At 45.1% G+C, this 26,555-nt stretch overlaps 1 protein-coding gene across 1 annotated transcript in view; it reads right to left on the bottom strand.

Annotated features, from left to right (window-relative positions):
- The window catches only part of NKAIN2 (sodium/potassium transporting ATPase interacting 2), a 422,098-nt gene that overhangs the window by 136,222 nt on the left and 259,321 nt on the right, over positions 1 to 26,555 (bottom strand). Inside the window, exon 5 of the mRNA XM_084816016.1 lies at positions 1,625 to 1,825. Coding sequence (XP_084672142.1) covers positions 1,625 to 1,825 — 201 coding nt within the window. The remainder of the gene's footprint in view (positions 1 to 1,624; positions 1,826 to 26,555) is intronic.

Below are 26,555 nucleotides of genomic sequence, written 5' to 3'. Positions count from 1 at the left end.
AGAGAACATTCACAAGTTTGTTTACTTAGGACAGTATTCTTTAGAACACCTTAATTGTTCTGATGCCCATATTCTCAATGGGATGCTTTTTATAGTGAGTGTTTACAACACTTGAGTGGTGATTCTAATCAGCATTAGGCAGAGTCAGGTAACCACCTGAGGCAGCTGATTAGGAGTGTCATGAAAGGGCAGCAAGTTGTTATTTATTTAATTATTGTTATTATTTAATTGTTATATGTTTAATTCTAGGGAAGGGAATTCTGGGATTTTCTGCTTCAGATGCCAAGAGAATTAGATGCTACCATTGTAGCGCTCAAAGAAGAATTGTGTGTGAAAGCACAGAGTCTTTGGGCATGTGCACCAGACCTGTGGGTGTACCTTGCTATCAAAAAGTCTAGGTTCTAGTTCTAGAACGTTCTGCAGATTGTGCAGGCTTTCTCACATGTGTGGCTGCACAGAGACCGCAAAGTGATTCTAACAGAAAACTTCTCTGAAATGGAATTCAGACCTAAAACAGAATAATTAATTCACAATAAAATAGAGTGACTTTATGGATAGTTGGACCTCCCTCAGTTCCTACAATATCTACCAAACATGTAGTATTAAGCAGTGTTTATGGTCTGTTCACCTCTTAGAGACAATAATTTCCTTCTTCTCTGAGAGAAGTTTCACAATACACGGAGAAATGCCAGTTTAATAGTCAGTGATTCTTTCTGTAGTCGGTGATTGATGTATTTATATATGAATTATCCATTCATGTACTGATGCTTTTCAATTGACAGTATTCAGTGGCATAAGTAAAGTGACTCAGTAAAGTTTTGGGGAAAGAAGAACACATTGGGAAAAACATTCATGTGACTGAGGAGCACTGTAGCTTGCCTCTTAGGCTCCAGTCCTACACACCAGGGGCGCAGAACTGCAGACCCAAATCTGGCCTTCCTGGGCTCCCAACCCAGCACTTCAAAGTTCTCCAAATGGCCACACCTCCCTCCTCTGGTCCCACCTCATTTTCCCCAACCACCTCTTGTTTGGCCGTTTCCCAGCTTTTGTGCAGTTTTCCCACCATGCTAAAAAGGTGAAATGCCTGTCCTAAGGTGTAGTTACTCAAATATGCTGGCATTTTTAGCCCTGCCCCTTTTACCTTCAGCCCTACCCAACACTGGAATGCAGCCCCTGAAAACTTCTCTGAAATGGAATTTGACCCTTGGTCTGAAAGAGATTCTGCATTCCTGCTATACACAGTTACTAGGGGGTAAGTTGCACCGAATTCAAAGGGACGCCTGAGTAAATAAATACACATAGCATTGTACTATTACTACTATTAGACATGCATAGACTGCAACACTGGGGGGCTTGTCAACTCAGTAAATGGCTGGATGGATGCGTTCAGGTTCCTTAGGCACAGTCTTTGCAGTTATACATAAACGTTGCATGCAATGTATACTTAGCACCCCAATACCTACATTCCAAACTACAGCTAATTGTTATTCTGCAGAACATTGCTCTAATGTGTACTCTACCCTCTAATAGTATTGTAATTTAGTCTTTACAAAAATATTCTGTGGTCCCATAATGAAAGCAGATTCTTAAAACATGCTGAAAGAGGAGATAATTGAATACTTACTGCAAGAAAGATCTGTAGAGAACTGTGAGCCACTTCTATATATTGGTAATCGAGAACACACCCTGAGACAGTGATGTAGCGATGGTCTTCTGGTGCCCAGTCTGGGGCTGGGGTCACAGATGTCACTGTGCAGCCTGGCCCATTCTCCATCCACCAGGAACGGTGCATCGAGATATTGAACGTCAGAATAAGATCTGTTTCCTGTCAAAAGGAGAAAGAAAAAGAATCATAGACCAAGGTTCGCTTTGCTGGTATGATGAGATAACACGGGTACTTAGATCCATACATCTTATTGAATCTGAATTTGTAAGTCAGGTGTCAATATTTCAATTGTCATGATACCGTTTAGCTTCAAAACAGGATGACACATTGATAAAACATATAATATGTATACGGCATCATAGTCACTCCCAGTGTTCATTTTCCCTTCTGCTTCTCAAAAATGTTTATATGTACCCTGTTCTATGATTTCCCAATCTCTTCCCAAGGTAGTGAGCTTATTGCCGAAAGCCATTTCCCAAGGCACTGTGGCTGTCTCCTGTATTTTCACTGACAACAAAGTCTGACAACAGCGGACACATCAGTAGAAAGCAGTAGCTAGAAAAAGGGAATCAGCACATGCGCTCAGTCATGCATAGGGGGAAAAAAAAGCCCTCTTGTCAGAAATGGCCTCTCTCGACCCAATCATTCCCGCATATTGTTCAGACTATCCTACTAATATTTAGCGAACGAATGACGATTTTGAAGTGAAAGGTGCTGATCAAGGGAACTTCAAGGCACCTCTGTTGTTGCCTCTGTGACACCCCTACTTCCATTGATCACTGGTTACGCAGGGGAAGGGAGGCAAAGGAAGTAACTGAACCCAACTCTCCACAACAGATAAAGAGCAGTTGCTGCTGTCAATTCTAAAAGTACCGATCACATTGAAGGAAGTGTATCCATGGTGCAGCCACAGCATAAGCTCTGCTTATTAGTGGCAAAAGAAAAAAGCTGGCACTAAAGTACTAAAAGCAATGGATCCATTTATTATCGTTCATATCTATTACTTTGAAGCATCAATAATCTTTCAAGACAAAACACCTATATTGGTTACACACAGCTGTGCATATCACTGACTGAATGCATTTAGTGGACTAAAAAATGCCTACAGTAACAACAAGGGACTGCTCTTTCCCTCCTTTCCTTGAGTAGCTGCCGTATGTTTTCTGTTTAACATCTGTGATTCAAAGACTGCTCAGAGAAACAGCTGCCTTGAAGCTGTAGAACTTAACAGGAAGTGTTGATACATGTTGGGCATGTCAGTATTGTATTCTTCCCAGCGTCCATGTTGAGGATGAATTTATAATCCCAATTCAACAAAACAGTTGCTTCCTCTTTGGACACAGAGCTACATCTGTGCATGTTTTATTGCCTATGAACACAGGGAATATTCTGTGATTCCTGGTGATATTTGAGAGCACTGTTAATAAAAAAAAAAATAGTGTATTGAAGTAGATGTAGCATATGGCTCAAGAGTGAGAAATGGGGAGAAGAGTGGGATAAGCCAAAATGCATATTTCTTTGCATTCTTATGGTGACAAAAGTTGATTTAGGATGACTTAGGTATGGGTTTTCTCCAGAAGAAAGGTACGAAGTTGACTTCTCATAAAAATTGTTTGCTCAGGCAGCTTTACATTCATCCTCATAGAATCATAGAATAGTAGGGTTGGAAGGGGCTTATAAGACCATCCAGTCCAACCCCCTGCTCAGTGCAAGACTCCAAGTCAGAGCATCCCTGACAGATGGCTGTCCAGCCTCGTCTTGAATGCCTCCAGTGTGGGAGAGCCCACCACCTCCCTAGGTAATCGGTTCCATTGTCGTATTGCTCTAACAGTCAGGAAGTTTTTCCTGATGTTCAGCTGGAATCTGGCTCCTGCAACATGAGCCCATTATTCCATGTCCTGCATTCTGGGATGATCAAGAAGAGATCCTGGCCTTCCTCTCTGTGACAACCTTTCGAGTACTTGAAGAGCGCCATCATATCTCCCCTCAGTCTTCTCTTCTCAAGGCTAAACATGCCCAGTTCTTTCAGTCTCTCTTCATAGGGCTTTGTTTCCAGTCCCCTGATCATCATTGTTGCCCTCCTCTGAACCCTCTCCAGCTTGTCTGCATCCTTCTTAAAGTGTGGTGCCCACAACTGCACACAGTACTCCAGATGAGGCCTAACCAGTGCTGAGTAGAGGGGAACTAGTACTTCCTGGGATTTGGAAGCCATGCTTCTATTAATGCAGCCCAAAATAGCATTTGCTTTTTTTGCAGCCACATCACATTGTTGGCTCATATTCAGCTTGTGATCGACAACAATTCCAAGATCCTTCTTGCTTGTAGTGTTGCTGAGCCACGTATCCCCCATCTTGTAACTGTGCATTTGGTTTCTTTTTCCTAGGTGCAGAACTTGGCATTTATCCCTATTAAATGTCATTCTGTTGTTTTCAGCCCAGCACTCCAGTCTATCAGATCACTTTGAATGTTGTTTCTGTCTTCCAGGATATTAGCTACCCCGCCCAATTTTGTGTCATCTGCAAATTTGATCAGCGTTCCCTGCACCTCCTCCTCCTCCAAGTCATTCATAAAAATGTTGAAGATCACTGGGCCCAGGACTGAGCCCCGAAGTACCCCGCTCGTTATCTTCCCCCAGTTTGAGAAGATTCCACTGATAAGCACTCTTTGAGTCCAGTTCTGTAGCCAACTGTGGATCCACCTGATCATTGTTTCATGGAGCCCACTTTGAGCTAGTTTGCTCATCAGGATATCATGGGGCACTTTGTCGAAAGCTTTGCTGAAGTCGAGGTATATTATGTCCACAGCATTCCCACAGTCCACAAGGGAGGTGACTTGATCAAAAATGAGATCAGATTCATCTGGCAGGATTTGTTCTTGATAAATCTATGTTGGCATTCTTTTCAAGGTGCTTACAGACTGATTGGTTTATCATCTGCTCCAGAATTTTCCCAGGGATTGATGTCAGACTGACTGGTCTGTAGTTCTCAGGTTCCTCCTTTTTACCCTTTTTGCAGATAGGGACAACATAAGCCCTTCTCCAATCATCTGGCACTTCACCCATCCTCCATGATTTCTCAAAGAGAATAGACAGTGGTTCTGAGAGTTCTTCTGCCAGCTCCTTTATTACTCTAGGATGCAGTTCATCTGGCCCTGGAGATTTGAACTCATTCAAAGGAATTAGGTGTTCCTTGACCATATGCCTAGCGAACTCAAGCTGCAATCCTGCCCCTTCAGGCTGTTCTTCGCCTTTGCCAGGGGGGTCATAGACCCTCTTTTGGGAGAAGACTGAGCCAAAGTAGTAATTGAACACTTCTGCCTTTTCTTTGTCATCTGTTATTGTTTTGCTATCCTTATTTAATAGCTGAACCACCATTTCTTTTCTCTGTCTTTTAGGATGCACGTAGCTGAAGAAAGCCTTTTTGTTTCTTTTAGCATCCCTTGCTAGCCTCAGCTCGTTCTCAGCTTTAGCCTTCCTGATGCCATCCCTGCAATTCTGTGCTACCTGCCTGTTGCTTGGCCTTCCTTCTACTTCCTATATGTGTGTTTTTTTTGTTTGTTTTCAGGTCATCTCTAAGCTTTTTGTGAAGCCGCATTGGCTTCTTCTGTTGTCTTCCAGCTTTTTTTCTTGTTGGAATTGTTTGTTATTGTGCCTTGAGAATTTCCTTTTTTAAAAACTCCCACCCATCTTGGACTCCTTTTCTCGTTAGAGTCGCTTGCCATGGGCCCTTACTTATCATTGTTCTGAGTTTATTAAAATTGGCTTCACTAAAATCCAGGGTATGTGTTTGGCTACACTTGGCTTTTTCTTCCTTTAGAACCAAGAACTCAAGTATAACATGGTCACTTTCCCCCAGAGTTTCCGTAACTGCTACTTCATCCACTAAGTCATCTCTGTTGGTTAGGATCAAATCAAGGATAGATGATCCTCTAGTTCCTTCCTTTTTCTGTAGGAGGAAGTTATCCGCCACACATGTCAGGAATTTCCTGGAGGGGTCATGTTTTGCAGAATTTGTCTCCCAACAAATATCAGGGAAATTGAAGTCCCCCATTACTACTAAATCATGCTTCCTTGAAACATTGGCTATTTGCCTTTCAAAAGTTTCATCCTCATCTTCTCCTTGATTGGGTGGCCAGTAGTAGACTCCAACAATCATGTTCCTTTTATTCTTTGCTCCATTTATTTTAACCCAGATGCCCTCGATGGGGCTACCAAGCTTATCCTCCTGCATTTCTGTGCAGAGATATGTGTTTTTAACATACAGTGCAACCCCACCTCCCTTTCTGTTCCTCCTGTTCTTTTTGAACAAGTTATATCCTTCAATTGCTGTATTCCAGTCATGAGAGTCATCCCACCAAGTCTCAGTTACACCTATCAAGTCATAATTTCCCTCCTGTATTAAGAGTTCAGGTTCGTTCTGTTTGTTTCCCATACTCTGGGCATTAGTATATAGACATCGAAGACCATGTGCTTCATAGTCTGGCTTTCTTCCTACATGTTTGTGAAGACTACTATTGGGCGCTATTAGAGCTGTTCTTTCCGTTGCAGTGCATGAGCCTTCGTCCATTGTTACCCCCAACTTTACATCTCCCTTCCCCATAGGATTCAGTTCAAAGCCCTCCTGATGACATTCTTCATGCTGTGGCCAAACACATTCTTCCCAGCCTTTGTAGGTGCAACCCATCCCTTGCCAACATCTTCCAGGAAGTATAGCCCATGGTCCCAGAATCCAAATCTCTCGCAGTAGCACCACCTTTGTAGCCAGTCATTCACCCAGCATATTTTTCTTTCCCTTTCTATCCGTCTTTTAACTACTGGAAGAATGGATGAGAAAACTATCTGGGCCCCAAAGTTCTTGTCTTTCCTTCCCAAAGCTTCAAAGTCAGATGTGATTTCTTCGTAGTTCCTCTTGGAAGTATCATTTGTTCCCACATGGATGAGAAGAAAGGGGTACCTGTCAGTGGGCTTTATGAGTGCAGGCAACCCTTCAGTCATGTCTCTAATTCATCTTCCTGGGAGACAGCATGCGTGGCGAATCCATGGGTCTTCGCGACATACTTGGGTCTCAATCCCACGCAGCAAGGCGTCTCCCACTACTACTACTCTTCTCTTCTTGTTGTTGTAGGCCTTAGTTTCATCGCCTCTGCTTGACTGACCTTCAGCCTCTTGCTCACTCTCATGCAGTTTCCCCTGTAATCCTTCCTCTGCAGGCTGTCCTCCAGTCTCATCCTCAAGTACCTGAAAATAGTTCCATAGTTCCAATGTTTCCACTGGCTTCTAGTTCTTCTGCTCCTAACTGTCACCCTTTTCCAAGGAGTATCCTCTACTGCATTTTTCCTCACCTCAGCATTTCCCTCTTCTGTCTCAGCTTGCTGTTGCTCTTCAAGCTTCTGTTCTTCACTTTGCTGCTGTAGTTCCACCGTTCTGTCCAAGAACTCTTCATGTTCTCTTATTCCCTGGAGGGTCGACAGTCGCCACTCCAGTCCTCTTACTTTTTCTTCCAGCAATGTGATCAACTTGCACTTGTTGCAGGTGTAGGCCATGTTGTTCTCAGGCAAGAAAACAAACATTGCATACACCTTGCAGGTCACCACCACCGGGCAGTGTCCTTCCATAGCCTTTTTTTCCTTTTTCCAAAGAGAGCTTCCAAAGAGAGCTTCAGCTATTGGGTGGTATAGAAATGAAATGAAATGAATGAATGAGTGAATGAATGAATGAATAAATAAATAAATAAATAAAAATACTTTTGTGTCTAGCTTTCTGATTGTTCTAGAGTAGCCTGTGCCTGGTCCTCTACTCACTGGAGGTTAAAAACAGAGTCCCACTGGTATGGAAGTATGTGTTAGAAGAAAAATAAAGTAAAAAGATGTTTGTTTTTTAAATGTTAGGGGCCTCCCCTTGACCTCCCCTGCTGAACTGCCCTAGCCAACTCCTGTTTGCTGTCCCTGTCTGCTCGCTGTGATCTCTCACTCTCTGGGAGCTTGCTTGCTTCTATAGTCCCTAGACCAGCTGGAGCAGCTTCCTCCGCTCTGCTCTGCTCTGCTCAGCTGGGAGGCGGGAAACAGACATCCTGTCCTTAAGAATGCAGCTGAAAGAATTCTGATTGCCTCTATATCCTCAAGATACTCAAATGGCAGGAAGAATTGTAGTTAAAGCTGATTCTTTACAAAACCAAATGGTAGCTTATAATATCTTCAAATTTACAACAGTAAATGGGAACAGTGAAAGATAGGCAATTTAGCTATATATCCTTCTTCTGATGCATTCTAACGAAGTAACTATCATTTTAAAAGTCTGTGAACAACCTGAACATTTTTGGAAGGTGATATATATATAGCAATAGTGACTATGGCTGTCCATAACAAATACTGGGTTTGGGCAGGACAGCACAGAGCCTTTGACAATAGTCTTGTTAAAAAATACTGTGGAGGTGACACCTTATCCTGCCCTCCCTGTCCCCCCACCCCACCCCACCCCAGTCCCAAAGCAAGCGACAATACACAGAATTCACTGAACAGCTGAGATGAGGGCATGTAAGTCTAGAGCATAATCTTTTAGAGTTCTTTGAGAGTGTCAATAAGCATGTAGATTGAGGTGATCTGGTAGACATTGTACAGTTAGACCTTCAAAAAGCTTTTGACAAAGTCCCTCATCAGAAGCTCCGGAGTAAATGTAGCAGTCTTGTGGTAAATGGTCCTCTATCAATTGGTAGTTGGTTAAAGAACAGGAAACAGAGAGAGTTGGCGTAAATGGACAGTTCTCATAATGGAGGGATATCAGAAGTGAGATCCCCTAAAGATCTGCATTGGGACTGATGCTTTTTAAGTTGTTTATGAATGATCTGGAGTTTGGTGACCAGTGAGTTTGCTGATGACACCAAATTATTCAGGACTGTGAAAACCCAAGCAGAGCAGACTGTGAAGAGCTCTGAAAGGATCTGGGTGAATGGGCAATAAAATGGCAAATGCAGTTCAATGTATAGGTAAGTGCAAAGAGATGTACATTGTGAGGAAAAATTCTAACCAGTTATACACTGATGGAGTCTGAGCTGGCAGTGACTGATGAGGAAATGGATCTTGGAGTTATGGTGGATAGTTTTGGTGTTTACTCCAACGGGAGAAAATGCACTGCCCAGGAGTGTGGGAGCGCACCCATATGCCTGTATGTTTTCTCCAAACTTCCATAGAGAAAATAAAAGCATCAGGGGAAACAGGGCAGGGGGAAACAATTAAAACTTGCTTTTCCCAGCACCAATGTTCTGATCATGTTCACTTCCCTGCTGCCACAGCTGCTGGCTGTGAATGATTGGAAGTTGCAGTCCAACACATCTGAGGGCACCAGGTTGGAAGAGGCTGCTTAGAGCCTTAAAAATTGGTCTTCTGGGCTTCCAGCAAAAATAGATTACATTTCAGGGAGCAGTTGAAATCACACTGAAAAATGGATGTGCTTTTCAAGGATAATAGCAACAGTGAAACTGTTTCCGTTCAGCTCTAATTTTCAACCATGATATGCCAAACTCATTTCACTGTAGATGCCATAATTAATTTAACAACATGAACCCTGCTCTTCCATTCAAGACTAGATTAACCATTTGGCAGTACATGCTCTAGAGTACCGGCTGAGCCAGACTGGGACATGGCTTGTTATGTCATTATTGAGAACGTCTCTTAGTAGAGAGAATCTCTATTGCTGCCTTGTGCTGATTTCCCTTAAAACCCATGAACAGTAGAGAACATGGCGGCTGGTCCCTTATTATGGGATAGGAGACCAGCAGTCATGATCTCTTCATTAAAGAAGATCATGACTTTAACATAAAACATAAAATACAGGTTGACTGCTCAGCAAGGAACTGCCATATTTCCCATACTATAACAGGTCTCAGAGGTGGAGTTGTGCGCAAATGGCCTCTCAAAATTCTCCACCCTATTTGTGGGCAGAGAAATTGGAGGGACAATTTCACCAAATTTCTCCTAGGGGAGGACAAACTCTCCAACAGTTTCACACAGATAGGGCTTACTACTGGCAGGGGTTGTAGCACAGCTTCTTGCTTTTTTCCTAAGGGTTTTTGGTTTATTGCACTGCTCCTGCAAGTGGCAACAGCATCAACTACGTTGAGGCTTCCACTTTTCTGAGACAGAATTTTGAATTTCTTTGTTTTTGCACTTACCTAATCACTGCGAGGTAGCTGAGGGTGCTGTGTGTTTGCTCTCTATTACACATCTTTCTATTGCTCTGCAGCCTCCCAGGCCACTTGCTCTTTCTGAACTGAAAAAGCCCCATGGGAGGAATTGCCTCATGGTGTCTTCCTCATGATGGCTTTAATTAAAGCTGAGGAGGCTACAGGCTGCTACAGAGATTATTGTATGATGATAGACAGGACACTCATGCACACTCCTCAGCCACCTCATAGGTAATGTAAGCACAAGAACCCCAAACCCAAACCAATAGAATTTCTCCGAAATGTCTTCTCTTCTGAATTCCTTTTCAAAAGCAATTTCTTTCCTAACAAACTGAATGAGAATGGTCAAAAAATGTGGGAGAAATTTACAGCACTAATCAGGATTAGCAGGACAGGGCCCTTGCCTCTACTTGCATTTGTCAATACAGGTAAAAGAAATATGATATTTGGGCATAAGAGAGATGAGGTCACCAAAATACAGTATAAGGCCCATCCATATACAATTTAATAACACTCAGGCATTAATCTATGCTGTGGTGCATAGATTTGTAATGGTCTTACAATGCAATCCTATACATGTCTACTCAGAATTAAGTCCCATTGAACTCAATGGGGTTACTCCCAGGTAAGTTGGTACAGAATAGCAGGCTACATTTTCTTATAGGCATTATGGTTTGCCAACAAGCCAAGCAAATAAAATGAGATATAAACAAATATTCAGCTATTATGCGGCCGGGTATTATTATTTTTAACATGTGTGTATTGGTTGCATGGCTCCATTCACTTGACATTTGCTTCAGTTAATATGTGAAGCATTGTAACAACAGCCAAGATGGCAAATTGCTTTGTGGCTAGGTTCCTTTTTATAAATATTTTATGAAGAATTAATAAATAATTGATAGAGGTTACAAGTATATTAAAGATAAAAATGTGTGCTATAGAATGCTCTAGCAGTGCACGTGTTCTCAAACTCTGACTTAAAAGCTCATACCTGGGTGGGTGAGAAGCAAGTGCATAAAGGTAAAGGTCCCAGAAAACCTTAATAAAAATAGGAGGTTATTTTACTGGCCACTAGAATTTCTGCTATGACATTAGCTCAGGAAGAAAGTCACAGTAGGAGGAACTGATTGTAAGGTCAGTGGGAATTTAACACATTACCCTCACCCCAATTAGAAATCTAAATGAGGGTTGTATGCTTTATAACAAGTAACTGCATACACGGGAAAAATCTTCCCAGTTTGAGGATGGTTGTTAGGTTGTCCTACAACTCCTGGGGAATGCTGGGAATTGTACGACTTATTTCTGTCTAAATATGTATAGGTTTGTGTCCTAAGTCATTATATGCTGCCCATGTCTAAGAGCAGATAGCTGGTACATCGAATGTTGTGAGCACAAGATTCAAGTGATTTATTTATTAATAGCTAAACTGGGAGATTCTAGGCCTTAAGCTTGCCCTACAGAAGAACACTGTCTTTTGTGCAGTAGTAAAGCTGAATTGTAATTGCTCACTCCAGACACTTGGTTAGCACACATTAAACATTGTCACTGAAAACAGCCAGATCCTATTGAGTCCTGGCTTCTGAATCCTGTCTTAAAAGCTGTACATACCTTGTGGTTATTTATAGCCAGATATGTTGGCGAGGAATTAATTTCCACTGCCATACAGGAGTGCCATCTCTGCTGAAACTGAACTGTCACACACACCAGCGCATTACAGGGTAGCCAGGATTCAGTCCACAGGACTGGTAAGTAATTGGCGGGCTGCTTCCTGCTTTCACTTCCTGTGGGGTTGAAAGCAGTCTGTGGCTTCACACAGGAACCAGCTTCCGAGTAATTCTAGCCTTGAATTCTCCCCTTAGTCAGTAGGGGGTTTGACCCCAGGGAGGGTGGCCACTTATGAATCACCAAAGAAGTGAACAGCGATTTCCATAACAATTGCATATACTATTTTACAGATCTAGATGCAAATTTAGCAATAATGGTTATTATTTAAATAGAAATATAGTACTGTGGAAGACTGCAACCAGGTGACCTGCATGCCTACCTGTTCAGTCTTCTGTCCAGGGGCTAACTGTTGAAAGACAGTATTTCTTATGGTTCCTTATCTTTTAAACCAGAATTGGACAGAACAGCCCTTCAAATACAGGACACCTTCAGACAAAGGACAGTACTCTGGCAGTCCCCTTCAAACAGAAGGCTTTCCTCTGTAAAAGAGGACACATGGCCACCCTAGGGCCTGAGGCCAACAAAAGAGAAGGAACGGGTTATGTCCTAAAGGAAAACAGAAATGACCAAAGCAAACAAAGCCCCACCTTCACTTTTGTCTGATGGGAAGGCCTTAGATTTACCAAGGCAACAAGACAGCTGACCTTTGTTCAGGGTTTCAGGGACCTTCTCGATGGTGTTGCTAAAGGGGGCAGGGGCTTCACACTGCCGTTCCCACCTCAGCCTGCTTGCATGTGGGTTGTAGGGTGTTAAGAGAGGGGCAGGAGGCATTTGAATTCTGATTATCTCCTTTGGCACCAGTCTCACTGCTTGGGAGCCAGAGGCTGCTGCTGCCCAAAGGTAGCTCAGTTTTTGCCCTTCTTCTGCTCTCCAGGGTTGGGCCATCAAAGGTGTCTTTGATGACACAGAGGACAGCCTGTTCTTGGAGAGGGAAGCCCTGTCTGTTCGTCTTCTTGTTCTCACTCTGTCCAAGCCATCTGGGTCTCTGCAGCCGACTCTGGCCCCACTGAATGCAAGGGGGGGGGGCGTTGGCTGCATTAAGCCTGAAAGCCCTGCCTCTGGGAGGGGTTGATGGGGGATTCTCTAGCCCTGTAGAGGCCATGATCCCAGATGTTGAGGGGAAAGAGTGTGGTACCCTCCCACTGTGTATACTGCATGAAGTAGTACCCAACTAACTGGTGGTGGTTTTTTCTTAAACCTTAACTTTCTCTTTCTATCCATGATTTGCTAGTTATACACAGAAGCTATGTTTCAAAAATAAGGGACTGGTAATTCTTCCTGTCCTCCAGGCACTGCCCAAGCAGACTGAAGAAATATTGCAATTACTGTGGAAAATAAAAGGTCAATGAAGGCTTAAAAAATGCAGCACCAAAATGCTAACACTGTGAACATGTCATAATCAACTTCCATGCTGCTGCTGAGGAATGACAAAAACCAGCTAAATATTTATGGCCATTTAAGAAAAATAATAATATTGAGCTTCCACTGCATATGATAAATTCAAGGGCAGGGAGAAAGAATACAATGATTTAAAATTTAAATGTGTCATTAAAATTAAAAGGATGCATTCAAATGTGTCACATTTCCAAATGTAGCCCTACATGGTGTATATTTTCATTTATGCAAATGGAAAGACGGATCCTCCTAAACATTCAGAGAAACAGAAGTTTGGATAAACATGATGGTTAATGTAGGGCAGGGGTGGGCAACTTGTGGCCCTCCAGATGCTTTGGCCTACAACTGCCATTACCCCTTACCATTGGCTATGCTGGCTAGGACTGATGGGAGTTGTAGGCTAAAACATCTGAGGGCCACAAGTTGCCCACCCCTGATGTAGGGTATGTATTGACTTCAAATAACTGGCCCTGATCCACAGATCCTCATATGTGCAGTCAGTGCTGTCAGCTTTGGCAGTGGAAAATATTGGAGAGAGAAGACATGGCTTGGAATCAGTTCCCCTACTCCAGGGTGGGGTGGGGTGGGGTGGGGTGTGTGAACTGGCTTCAGTTAAGCATGGCCAACTTTAAAAAAACAACAATCTAGAATCACCGTGATATATCAATGTGTTTTGTATTTACAAAGGGAAATTGCATACTTAGGGCGGATCTACATTGTGCCTGCCATCGCAACGAAGTCGGGGTCCTGTAGGGTTAAACGCACTCACATTAAAACGTGATTATCCACACTCACACATTTTCCTGTAGCGGTGCTTCATCGAATATGTAGGGATGGCGGAAAATTTCTCCATGAATCTTCGGGAGGCCGAGCGCCGAGGCATTCGGCCCCCTGAAAGTGTTGGGGAAATTCTCCGCCAGCCCCCCGCCCCCCCCCCGGAATGGGACTTACCGTGGCCGAATGTCCCTCCCGGCGGCAGGTCCTGGCGGCGTTTCGGCGGTGTTTCGTCGGGGGCGGGGGCGGCGGCCGGTCTCCTGACCGGCTGCCGCCACCACCATTACAAAATAAAAAAGTAAAAAACAAAACAAAACACACACACCCCTGACAGGCTACATGACGATTTCCGTAGCCTAGCATGGCTAGATTTCCAAAGTCATCCGTGAGAGGCTACATTAATTGTCATGTAGCCTATCATGGGTGACTTTGGAAAAAAAAAAAAAGTGCGTACGCAAATGGCAGCAGCCCATGGGCGCCGCCATTTGTGTTCCTTATTTTGGCACGTCTAGTCTACGTAAAGATTTACGTAGACTACGGCAAAAATAAGGGCAACGCAAATAGCGTTCCCTTATTTTCGCCGTAGTCTACGTAAATGTTTACGTAGACGAGACGTGCCAAAATAAGGAACGCAAATGGCAGCGCCCATGGGCTGCCGCCATTTGCGTACACGCTTTTTTTTTCCCCCCCAAAGTCACCTGTGATAGGCTACGTGACGATTAATGTAGCCTATCACGGCTGACTTTGGAAATCTAGCCGTGATAGGCTACGTTAATCGTTACGTAGCCTATCACGTTTTTTTTTTTCACTTTTTCTTTCACGGCCGGGGAGACGGTGTGCTTCTCCCCGGCCTGAATTTCGGCCGGGCGAGGAGGGGCACCTCCCCCCCCTCGCCTGAACTTCGGGGGGAGAAGCAAAGCACCTCCCCCCCACCGCGAAGCAAGCTGCGGGACAAGGTAAGTCCCTTTCGTACATCCCTACCAATACGTGAGCTCGGTTCGCACTCTGTTTTCCGGCTCTTAAAGACGGTGGCTCTCATTGGAGGAGCAGAAACTCTCTCTGTTTCTGTTGACTCCCTGCCCACTGTCCCTCTCTTCCTCTATCCCTGTGTGTGTGTGTGTGCAGGGATGGTGCGGGCATCCTGTTAGGGCTCGAAGCCCGGTGAGAGCTTGTCCCTTGCTGCCGCCACTGTAGGAGGTGGGGGTGGAGGGAAGAAGGAGGCACCTATCCCCTTCTCTCCCCCCCCCCCCGCTGGAGGCCAGGGCAAGAGGCTGGGGGTGTCTGCCGATGCCCTTTGCAGCCAGTGGGAGGAAGAGGGGCAGCAGTGAGGGCACCCAGCACCCGCTTTTAGCGGGGGCTGCCCACTTCTTCGAAGCTTCGAAGAGGACCATGAGATTACATTGCATAGGTTCCTTAGCAGGGGAAGTTTTATTGCCAACCAGCAGAGGGCTAGAGGTGTTGGCTCTTGCCTGATCTGGGAAGCTAAGCTGGGTTAGTCCTAGTCAGAATTTTGGATAGGAAACCGCAAGGGAATCAGGCTTCCTGCCCTGAGCAGGGGATTGTTCGCTCCCTTTTTTAAAAACAAAATTAAGGATCGCACTCACAACTGAGTGCCCGACCGTACACACCTTTCCCCCCATTCCAGCTTAACTGGTGCTGTAATGTTTTCTTGTGGCCCCAATCCTGGGCACTCACTTACCCGGGAGTAAGCCACATTGAACTCAATGGAACATACTACTGAGTAGACATAAGATCACCCTGTAGGTCTGCAAGCCTCGAGTAAGCCCCATTGAGCCCCATAGGGTGCTCTGGAACAAAAGAGGACATTGCTTGTGAGCTTGGTGGGGTGGGGGATCAGAGGTGTCTCCCTTCATTGCAGGGAGGCATTTTACCCTCTGCTTCCTCCGATTAAGAAATGCAGAGGCAGGAGATGCTCAGGTGGTGGTGGTGGGGCTGCTTGCATCTTTGAAGACTGCCCAGTAAAGAAATTGATGCTTGTGTGTGGGGAAATCAGGCTGGGGAAAGGCTATTCTTCGAAGATTTGAAGATATAAAAAATCGAAGTTAATGCCTTAATTAAAAAAAAAATCACATACAGGGTGATAGTATGTCTACTCAGTAGTAAGTTCCATTGAATTCAATGTGGCTTACTCCCAAGTAAGTGAGTGCCCAGGATTGGGGCCACAAGAAAACATTACTGCACCAGTTAAGCTGGGATGGGGGGAAAAGGTGTGTACGGGCACTCAGTTGTGATCCTTAATTTTGTTTTTTAAAAAGGGAGAGAACAAGCCCCTGCTCAGTGCAAGAAGCCTGATTCCCTTGAGGTTCACCATCCAAAATTCTGACCCAGGCTGACCCAGGTTAGCTTCCCAGATCAGACAAGAGCCAGCACCTCTGGCCCTCTGCTGTTTGGTGATAAAACTTCCAGTGCTTCCAGTACCTATGCTATAAGTAGCCGGAAGACCAGATGGGGGTTTCTACAGCTGTGATCGGACAGGAGGGAAATACAAACACTGCAGTATAAGGACAGGCATGGGAGGGGACTACGACCTTATAAGGTAATGAACACAGAAGAGCAGAGCAAACGAATGGGAAATACCGGGATATCAGGGTATTGAAAGCAGGAGCACGGAAGTGGGAAATTCCGGTCCCAGTTCGAGGCAGGTCCTGCGTAGTATGAAAGACGAGTGGTGAAACCTTATTGGAAGCGGAAAAAAACATAAGTGTAGATCGGCCCTCAGAATCTCTTAACAGTTACTAATCTGTATTAAGTGATGCTGAGTATGTACAGGATCATCTTAAGAATAAGAACATAGAACAACAATCAGACCAAGACTCATCTGGTCTATCATTCTTTGCAAGAATCCCAGGAACCAGCAAGCAGTAGGGGATCCACAATCTATCTTCTGCCCACCTCTCCCTTACTTGTACACTGTCCAGGTCTAACCACCTGTTCTACATGCATGATCCCAATCATACAAGAACCATGGACAAAGCCTCAGGTGCTGGATGTAAGAGAACATGGAGCACTCCTCTTTATTTATTGATTACATCTTTTCCTGAGTCTTCCTCTGAAGGAAATTAGAGTGGTGTACAGTGTGTGTGTGTGTGTGTGTGTGTGTGAGAGAGAGAGAGAGAGAGAGAGAGAGAAAGTGCCCATTTTATTCACATAACAACTGTGTGAGGTAGGTTAGACTAAAAGAGACCCTGAGTGTCCCATGGTGATCCAGTAAACTTCATGGATGAGCAGGGGTTTGAATCCAGGTCTCCTTGGGCCAAGTCCAAAACAACATTGGGTATTGTGGCAGGGCGGGTGGAGTAAGGGGAGACATCACATCAGAAGTTCTCAATTTGTTGAAACCTGTTTCCACAGAGATATATCACCATTACTAGATTGGGATGATTGGCTCTGAAATAAGTAACTGCAAATTTTATTATTTCACTAACACCTGGAATTAAGCAGTATTTAATGCAAACTCTAGCTCTGTTGAAGTTACATTAATTGAAATGATTCTGACTGAGACTGAGATCTTCCAGCATTACCAGGCTTTGGTCAATCCAGTGATTTGTTCAATCCAGTGCTAGGGCTGATGGGAATTGTAGGCTAAAACATCTGAAGGGCCACAAGTTGCCCACCCCCGACGTAGGGTATGTATTGAATTCAAATAACTGGCCCTGATCTTACTGACAGAGGAGCTCTGGTGCTCACTCAAGCGTTACACCATCTATTTCAACAGAGGAAGCAGATACACATTCCATGTGCAGAAAAAGGCCACAGTAGGCAGTGGAAATACAGTAGAAACAAGTCTCTTAAGTAAAGACAAAACATGAACAATCTTGGTCCACAGCATGATCCCAGGCCAAGATCTTGATCGAACGCCTTGTTGTTGTTGTTCAGTCGTTCAGTCGTGTCTGACTCTTCGTGACCCCATGGACCATAGCACGCCAGGCCTTCCTGTCCTGCGCTCTCTCCCAGAGCGTGCTCAAGTCCATATTCATTGCATCAGTGATGCTATCTAGCCATCTCATCCTCTGCCATCCCCTTCTCCTTTTGCCTTCAGTCTTTCCCAGCATCAGGGTCTTTTCCAGAGAGTTTTCTCTTCGCATTAGGTGGCCAAAATATTTGAGCTTCAGCTTCAGTATCTGTCCTTCCAAAGAGCACTCAGGGTTGATTTCCTTTAGGATGGACTGATTTGACCTCCTTGCAGTCCAGGGGACTCCTAAGAGTCTTCTCCAGCACCACAGTTCAAAAGCATCAATTCTTTGGTGCTCAGCCTTCCTTATAGTCCAGCTCTCACAGCCATATGTGGTAAAACCATAGCTTTGATTAGACGGACCTTTGTCGGCAAGGTGATGTCTCTGCTTCTTACTATGCTGTCTAGGTTTGCCATAGCTTTCCTCCCAAGGAGATATATCTTCCCCTTTCTCCCTTGCTTTTCGCTTCCCTTCTTTCCTCAGCTACTTGTAAAGCCTCATCAGACAGCCATTTGGCTTTCTTGCATTTCTTTTTCTTTGGGATGGATTGAGTTGTTGCCTCCTGAACAATGTTACAGACCTCCGTCCATAGTTCCTCAGGCACTCTGTCTATCAGGTCTAATCCCTGAAATCTATTCCTCACCTCCACTGTATATTCATAAGGGATATAATTTAGGTCATACCTGAACGGTTTAGTGGTTTTCCCTACGTTCTTCAATTTAAGCCGAAATTTTGCAACAAGAAGCTCATGATCACAGTCAGCTCCGGGTCTTGTTTTTACTGGCTGTATAGAGCTTCTCCATCTTTGGCTGCAAAGGACATAATCAATCTGATTTCGATATTGACCATCTGGTGATGTCCATGTGTAGAGTTGCCTCTTGTGCTGTTGGAAAAGAGTGTTTGCTATGATCAGCGTGTTCTCTTGGCAAAACTCTATTAGCCTTTGTCCTGCTTCATTTTGTATACCAAGGCCATGCTTGCATGTTATCCTGGTGATTTCTTGACTTCCTACTTTAGCATTCCAAACCCCTATGATGAAGAGGACATCTTTTTTTGGTGCGAGTTCTAGAAGGTGTTGTAGGTCTTCATAGAACCAATGAACCTCAGCTTCTTCGGCATCAGTGGTTGGGGCATAGACTTGAATTACTGTGATGTTGAATGGTTTGCCTTGGATTCGTACTGAGATCATTCTATCGTTTTTGCGATTGTACCCTAGTACTGCTTTTCCCACCCTTTTGTTGACTATGAGTGCTACTCCATTTCTTCTAAGGGATTCTTGCCCACAGTAGTAGATATGATGGTCACCTGAATTAAATTCGCCCATGCTTGTCCATTTTAGTTTGCTGATTCCCAAGATGTCGATGTTCAATCTTGCCATCTCATGTATGACCACCTCCAGCTTACCTTGTTTCATTGATCTTACATTCCAGGTTCCTAAACAATATTGTTCTTTACAGCATTGGATTTTCTTTTCACCACCAGACATATCCACAGCTGAGTGTCCTTTCGGCTTTGGCCCAGCCGCTTCACTCTTTCTGGCGCTACTTGGAAATACCCTCTGCTCTTCCCCAGTAGTATATTGGACACCTTCCGACCTGAGGGGCTCATCTTCCGGCGTCATCTCTTTTAGCCTTGTGATATGTTCCATGGGGTTTTCTTGGCAAGAATACTGGAGTGGGCTGCCATTTCCTTCTCCAGTGGACCACATTTTGTCAGAACTCTCTGCCATGACCTGTCCATCTTGGGTGGCTCCACACGGCATAGCTTAAGGCTTCACTGAGTTACGCAAGCCCCTTCGCCACAACAAGGCAGTGATCCATGAAGGGGTCGAACGCCTTAGCACCACTATAATTGTCGTGATACGCAACTGGTGGGCACTTAGAAGCCTCTTGATGTGTCCCGATATTAAACTCTCCCTGGAAATATAGTAGGCCTTTGTCTATAGTGCTTGGACCCGCCTTCATTCTGTTTCTACTTTACAAATGTCTTGGTATGGTTCACACATGCACGTTCATCATTTGTTGTCTGCTATATCTATTGGAGTCTTGTGTGCATGGATCATCACAGATCTACTGCCACAGACAGGTTGTTGTTGTTGCATTTATATCCCAACCCTTTTTTTCTTGCAAGGAAACCAAGGTGGCTTACATGGTCCTCCTCCTCTTCATTTTATCCTCACAACAACCCTGTGAGGTAGGTTAGGCTGAGAGTCAGTAACTGGCCCAAAGTCACCCAGTGGACTTCATGGCCTGGGTGGGGACTAGAACCCAGATCTCCCGAGACCTAGTCCAACACTCTGATAACTACACTACACCATGCTGGCTATCTCCCTTCACTCCAAGCCTGGTGCTGGATCGATGGATCTAGTTCACACAACCTGCTGCCACTGAGTCACCATGTACACTAATCAGATATAGAGAAATCAAGCAATATACATGCATGTGTTAATGAACCAGACCCATGTCTCTCAGTTCCTTTGCTCAGTCCCCTGTTTGTTGTTACAAAATAGAGACAGGAGTACAAAATGCTGGTGCTGTTTTGAAGGAAACAAACAACTTCCAATTCCTTGATAATCCTGAGATCTGAAGAGAAATTTGTTCTCTGAACTGCCAGCCAATAGGTACTGATAAGGACCAGGCAACTGCTCCTGTACGCAGTGGGAATGACGTAGCTCTACAGTCACGCCACCGGCCTGGCTTGTTCTACCTCTTTATGTGTTACTACTTGGAAATTCTCCCCTGAGACGATTCAAAAAGAGAAGTGCACCCCAGTTCACAACCATGTTAGTAAAGGGTGGGGCAATGAACCTTCTCTGTCTCCTCTGTCCATGAAGCACAACAGCCAGAGACTGGTCTAGAAAGGGGTTGGCTAGGGGCGGCTGGGCTCAGCTGCCATGCAGCTTATGGCAGCCTTCCCCGGCCGGGTGGGTGCCCTCCAGATACTTTGGATGACAACTCCCAGGATTCCTGATCATTGGCCATGCTGGCTGGGGCTGATGGAAGTTGAGGCCACCGGGCTGGGGAAGGGTGGCTTATGGAAAGTGTATGGAAAAGACCTCTCCCCTTCCCTGCTCCGCTGCCTCAGCAGTCTCTCCATAGCTTCCCTCCCCAAATGGTATGCCCCGTTGCACAGAAGGGTTTCCATTATCTTTATCATGTAGTTTCTCAGGAAACACTGTTTGTATGCCAGCTTTTAATTGACTTGAGTCCATAAAGGGGGGGGGGGAAACACCTATTCAGTCACCAGCTCTGACTCCCCAAAGTCCTTCCAGATACCTTTCAACACTAAAAGCAATGAACTTTAATAAGAATGACTTGTTGGGAGATAGCTGCAAACAGAACTCTGTTTCTGAAGGCTGAATCAGTGATTGAAAACTTTATTTAAGAATGTGGCAGATGGCAGATTTACCATTCTAACTGTGGTGTCTGTGTCAGCTTCTTAAATTAAGTTTTCAATAGCTGATTTGGCCCTGGGAAACGCAGAAATGGGGTTGAATTGTCTCCTGGGGCTTCTTATACTAATTTTTTTGTTTGTGTTTACTGCTAATGCAGAATTAGAGGGACTACTGTGTCAGAGAGCTTGAAGATCGATGCTTTTATTACTTTGAATTGGAAAGCTGGTATACTCAATAGGGCTCTGGCTGGGGAAAATGCTAGCAAGATCTTTTCTCCCTCCCTTTCTTCGTGGGGTTCAGAACATTGTGAAACATTAGGAAATGTGAACTCAAAGTAGCAGAATTAATCCTATATTTCTGGTAATGTAGCAAAATGTGGTGAAATATAGATTTCATGAAAAGAATATATATTTCTCCAATGAAGGAAATATATCACCCCCAATAAGCAATGCACAAGTATCATATCTATTAAATTGCCAAGAATAAATGATAAACTCGCTTTCCGACACTGAATTGTATCCAGTAATATAGCTAATAAATTATCTCCTGCAGTGATGTGCGCTTGAGACTTTTTACATTAACACCATTTTTATTTTATTTTAAAACAAGCCAGGCATCCAGCCCAGAGCCCCACACAGGTTCTGATGTGCCTATGGAACTCTTGCCTGATTCGGCCATTCTCCTCACTTGCTTGGAGAGGGCAGTTCCACTTATGCCAACGTTCTTATAGGCTGGGGAGCTCCAAATGTTCCAATGATCAGTGTAATTGTACTGTGTATAATATACTTATTTTAAAAACATTATAAGGTAAGATATAGCATATCTCTCCCATTGCAAGAAATATATAGTACACACCACTCCTCAGCTGGAAAGACTTTCAGAGCAGCCTACAGAGTAATAAAAACAAGACATTCCATGCCCTCAGACTTGCCATCTAAAAAGACATGACACAAAAGGAGAAGGGGAGAGAAAAGGAAAACAAGGAAGCTGTGATAACTAGATGCTTGAAGTTATATGGATCGTATCATGACCATCTGTGATACAGAGACAATGCAGGGGTGGACATTACCATGGCCTGCTATGGAGCCCTAAAAGGCTCAAATTTAGCTTGCAAATGAGCTGAAGTTGATCCTTTTGGTCCTCCATAGTGATATGGACACCATTTTTTACCTTTAATGTTTGGGTCACCCAGCAGACTGCGGGGGAGGGGGAAGACCTCCCAAAGTTGTCACCTCTGATGTAATACTATAATGCAGGCATGGGCAACCTCTGACCCACGGGCCTGATATGACCTACTGAGGTTCCCCACCTAGCCCACCAGCTTCTTTCCCAGGCCTTGCCCCACTCCCAACATGGGAAAGGTCTTATCTCCAATCAGCAGCTGATCGGAAACATGAGCTTTCCCCTGCTGAGCACTGAAAAAGACACCTTTTCTCAGTGTTCAGCAATGAAAAGCTCTTCTTTCTGATCAGCTGCTGATCAGAGATACAAGCTTTTCTCGGCTGGGGAGAGGGGACAAAGTTGCTGAGTGACAGAGTCCTGCTTATTTTTGAGGCCTCTCCTGCTTATTTGAGTAAATATGGAGAGGCTTGTCCTGCTTACTTGTGACTAGACATGCTGGCCATGCTTATTGCTGAATCTCAAGCACAGGCTTGAGATTTGGGATATTATTTAAAAGTGCTGCTGAGTGATTCAGTCTTGCTTACTTCTGTAGACATGCCAAGTCTCATCATGCTTACTTCTGAGTAGGCATAAAATCAGCAAGAAACACATTTTGTCCCTGTCCACTATGCCTTTACCCCCACACACTCTGGCTTTGGCCTTGCCCACAGATACAGTATGATCCCTGAGACCTTTCCCGGAGTGGAATTTGGCTCTTGGACTGAAAAACATTCCACACCCTGCTATAATGGCTGCAATTCAGCCAGAAGTTGTTGGTCTTCATATTCTGACCACCTGGAATGGAAATAGTTCAAAGAGAGAAGAAGCCAAAAATTGCTGGTCTCTTGGCTAAGCCAACGAAGTTGCCCTGCTTTCTCTGTCTCACCATCTGCTACAGCCTAGAAATAACTCTAAAGCAGTTCTGTGACTGACAAACAAATAGCCCACATTTGTCACTCACAGAGCTGATCGGGGGTATTTATTGATTTATTTATTCATTCATTCATTCATTCATTCATTTCATTTCTATATCACCCAATAGCCGAAGCTCTCTGGGCGGTTCACAAGAATTAAAACCTAAGAGCACACAATAAAACAATACAAAATATATAAAACATTAAACCCACAGTAAACAATACAACCAGAATAAAACCAGAATAAAACCTAGCAGCACTGCAGGGATTTAAAATACAGATTTAAAACAGCAAAGCTAAAAGTCTGAAGAGCTAAAATTATAAAATGCCTGGGAAAATAAAAAGGTCTTCACCTGGCGCCGAAAGGAATACAATGTAGGTGCTAGGCGAACCTCACTAGGGAGCTCATTCCACAGCCGGGGTGCCACAGCAGAAAAAGCCCTCCTCCTAGTAGCCACCTGCCTCACGTCCTTTGGCAGGGGCTCACGGAGAAGGGCTGCTGAGGATGATCTTAAGGTCTGGGCAGGCACATATGGGAGGAGGCGATCCTTCAGATAATCTGGCCCCAAGCCGTTAAGGGCTTTGAATGTTAATACCAGCACTTTGAATCGGACCTGGAAATGGACTGGCAGCCAGTGCAGCTGGAAAAGTACTGGCGTAATATGAGCTAGTTGGCCAGTCCCAGTTAACAGTGTTGCTGCCCTAGTTTGGACCAGCTGAAGTTTCCGGACCATTTTCAAAGGCAGCCCCACGTATAACGCAGTGCAGTAAACCAGACGAGAAGTTATCAGAGCATGGATAACTGTATCTAGACTATCTCTGTCCAGATAAGGGCATAGTTGATATACCAGCCTAAGCTGATAAAAAGTGCTCCGTGCCACTGAGTTCACCTGTGCCTCAAGTGACAGTTCTGGGTCCAAGAGAACCCCCAAACTATGAACCTGATCCTTTAGGGGAAGTGCAACCCCCTCCAGAACAGGTTGAATATCACCTGGCTAGGCAGATGAACCACCCACTAACAGTACCTCCATCTTGTCTGGATTGAGTTTCAGTTTATTGGCCCTCATCCAGTCCATTACCGTGCCCAGGCCCTGATTCAGAACAGCCACTGCCTCACCTGGGTTTGATGAGAAAGAGTGGTAGAGCTGGGTGTCATCCGCATATTGATGGCATCTCAGCCCACACCTCCAGATAACCTCCCCCAGCGGTTTCATGTAGATGTTAAACAGCATGGGGGATAAAATCAACCCCTGTGGAACCCCATGGCATAATTGCCATGACACAGAGCAGTAATCCCCCAGCACCACCTTCTGGAGTCGGCCATCCAAGTAGGAGCAGAACCACTGCAGTGCAGTGCCTCCAACTCCCAACCCAGGCAACCTATCCAGAAGGATACCATGGTCGATGGTATTGAAAGCCGCTGAGAGGTCCAGGAGAATCAACAGGGTCGCACTCCCCCTGTCCCTCTCCTGGCAGAGGTCATCCCACAGGGCGACAAAGGCAGTCTATGTTCCAAAACCAGGCCTGAAGCCCGAATGAAATGAATCTAGATAATCCGTTTCATTCAAGAGCGCCTGGAGCTGTCCTGCAACCACCCGCTCAAGCACCTTGCCCAGGAAGGGGATGTTGGCCACTGGCCTATAATTGTTAACATCCTCCGGGTCCAGGTTTGGCTTTTTCAGGAGTGGTCTGATTACCACCTCTTTTAAAGCAGCCGGCACCACTACCTCTCTCAAGGAGGAATTTACAACCTCCTGGACCCAGCTGGACATTCCCTTTGATTTAATAAGCCATGAAGGGCAAGGGTCAAGCACATAAGTGGTCGATCGGACTTGGCCAAGCACCTTGTCCGCATCCTCAGGCCTCAATAACTGAAACTCATCCAATAGAACTGGATCAGCCGGTGCTCTGAATGCCTCTACCAATGGAACTGCATTAATCGTGGTGTCCAATTCATGGCGAATCTGAGCAACGTTATCTTCAAAGTGCTGTGCACGTCACAGCATGCAACCAAGGGTTCCACAGTCTCTCTCCCTGGCCCAGAATGTAACAAGCCGTGAACCACTCAGAAAAGCTCCACTGGATGACACTGAGATGCAGTGCTGGTGGAAAAGAACTGTCTCTTTGCCATGAAACCATGGCTCACTGCCACAGAGTAGGCTCGATATGAGCTCTTACCTGTGTTCAGTCAGACTCAGCACGAGTTTTCCTCCACCTGCGTTCTAGCCATCTCCCCTCTTGCTTCATTGCCCTCAGCTCAGGTGTATACCAAGGAGCTGGCCAGGCTCTGCTCAGAGGGACAGGGCGCTTGGGTGTGATCGTGTCAACTGCCCGCGTCATCTCTGCATTCCACAGAGTGACCTGGGCTTTGACAGGAGCACCAGTCATACCAGCAGGAAAATCCCCCAGAGCCCTCTGGAATCCATCGGAATCCATTAGCCTCTGGGGGCAGACCATTTTAATAGGTCCTCCACCCTTGCAGAGGGGGAAGGCTGCCAAGAGTCTAAACCTCAACAGGAAGTGATCTGACCATGACAAAGGGACAGATGTTAATTCCTCCACTTTCAGATCGCCATCCTCCTGCCCAGTCGAGAAAACCAGATCAAGCGTGTGTCCTTTTACATGTGTTGGGCCGATGACATGTTGGGACAGCCCCATGGCTTCATGGCAGCCATGAAGTCCTGAGCTGCCCTGGATACAGCAGCCTTGGCATGGAAGTTGAGATCCCCCAGGACCATCATCCTAGGGGTCCTCAGCACCAAGTCCAAGACCACCTCCATCAGCTCAGGCAGGGGCAGCGGGGTGAGTGGTACACCAACAGAATCCCTAATCTGTCCCAGGTACCCAACACAAGGTACAAGCACTCAAGAAGATATGCACTCGAATGAGCAGGAAGCCTGGAGAGAGGGACTGAATTCCTATAGACCATGGCAACCCCCCCTCCCCAACCCTCGAGTCGGTGTTGGTGCTGCACTGAGTACCCAGGAGGGTACTTTATTTGATTCGTACCCCACCATTTTATCCAGAGAAATGGTACTCAAGGCAGCTTACACACAAGTCTAGTAGTAGCTTGGCTACCATTCTCATTGGCACCTACATTAGAACTAACAGTATTCCTGTCACTGAAACTAACACAAGCCTTATTTAATGTCCTGTTTTCACCTGATAGTGCTGTGGCCAGTCTTGGACTGTGCTGCAGTTCCTTCATGAACACAAGAACAGACCAGCCAGAAGGACTGTTCCCTTTTGTGGGCATCATGCATAGTGCAGGCTGGGGTGGTGGGCTTGGCAGATGGACCTACATGAGAACTGCCCTTCTCACATCTGCTTCTTAGTGAAATAAAGGGACATAGTCAACAGCAGGACTTAATTTGT

This window comes from Heloderma suspectum, chromosome 1 (assembly GCF_057233095.1).
Source record: "Heloderma suspectum isolate Gila_16-S chromosome 1, 16-S_ref, whole genome shotgun sequence".
Lineage (NCBI taxonomy): Eukaryota > Metazoa > Chordata > Lepidosauria > Squamata > Helodermatidae > Heloderma > Heloderma suspectum.
Note: the sequence above shows the minus strand (reverse complement) of the source record. Positions and strands in the feature narration are given on the sequence as shown.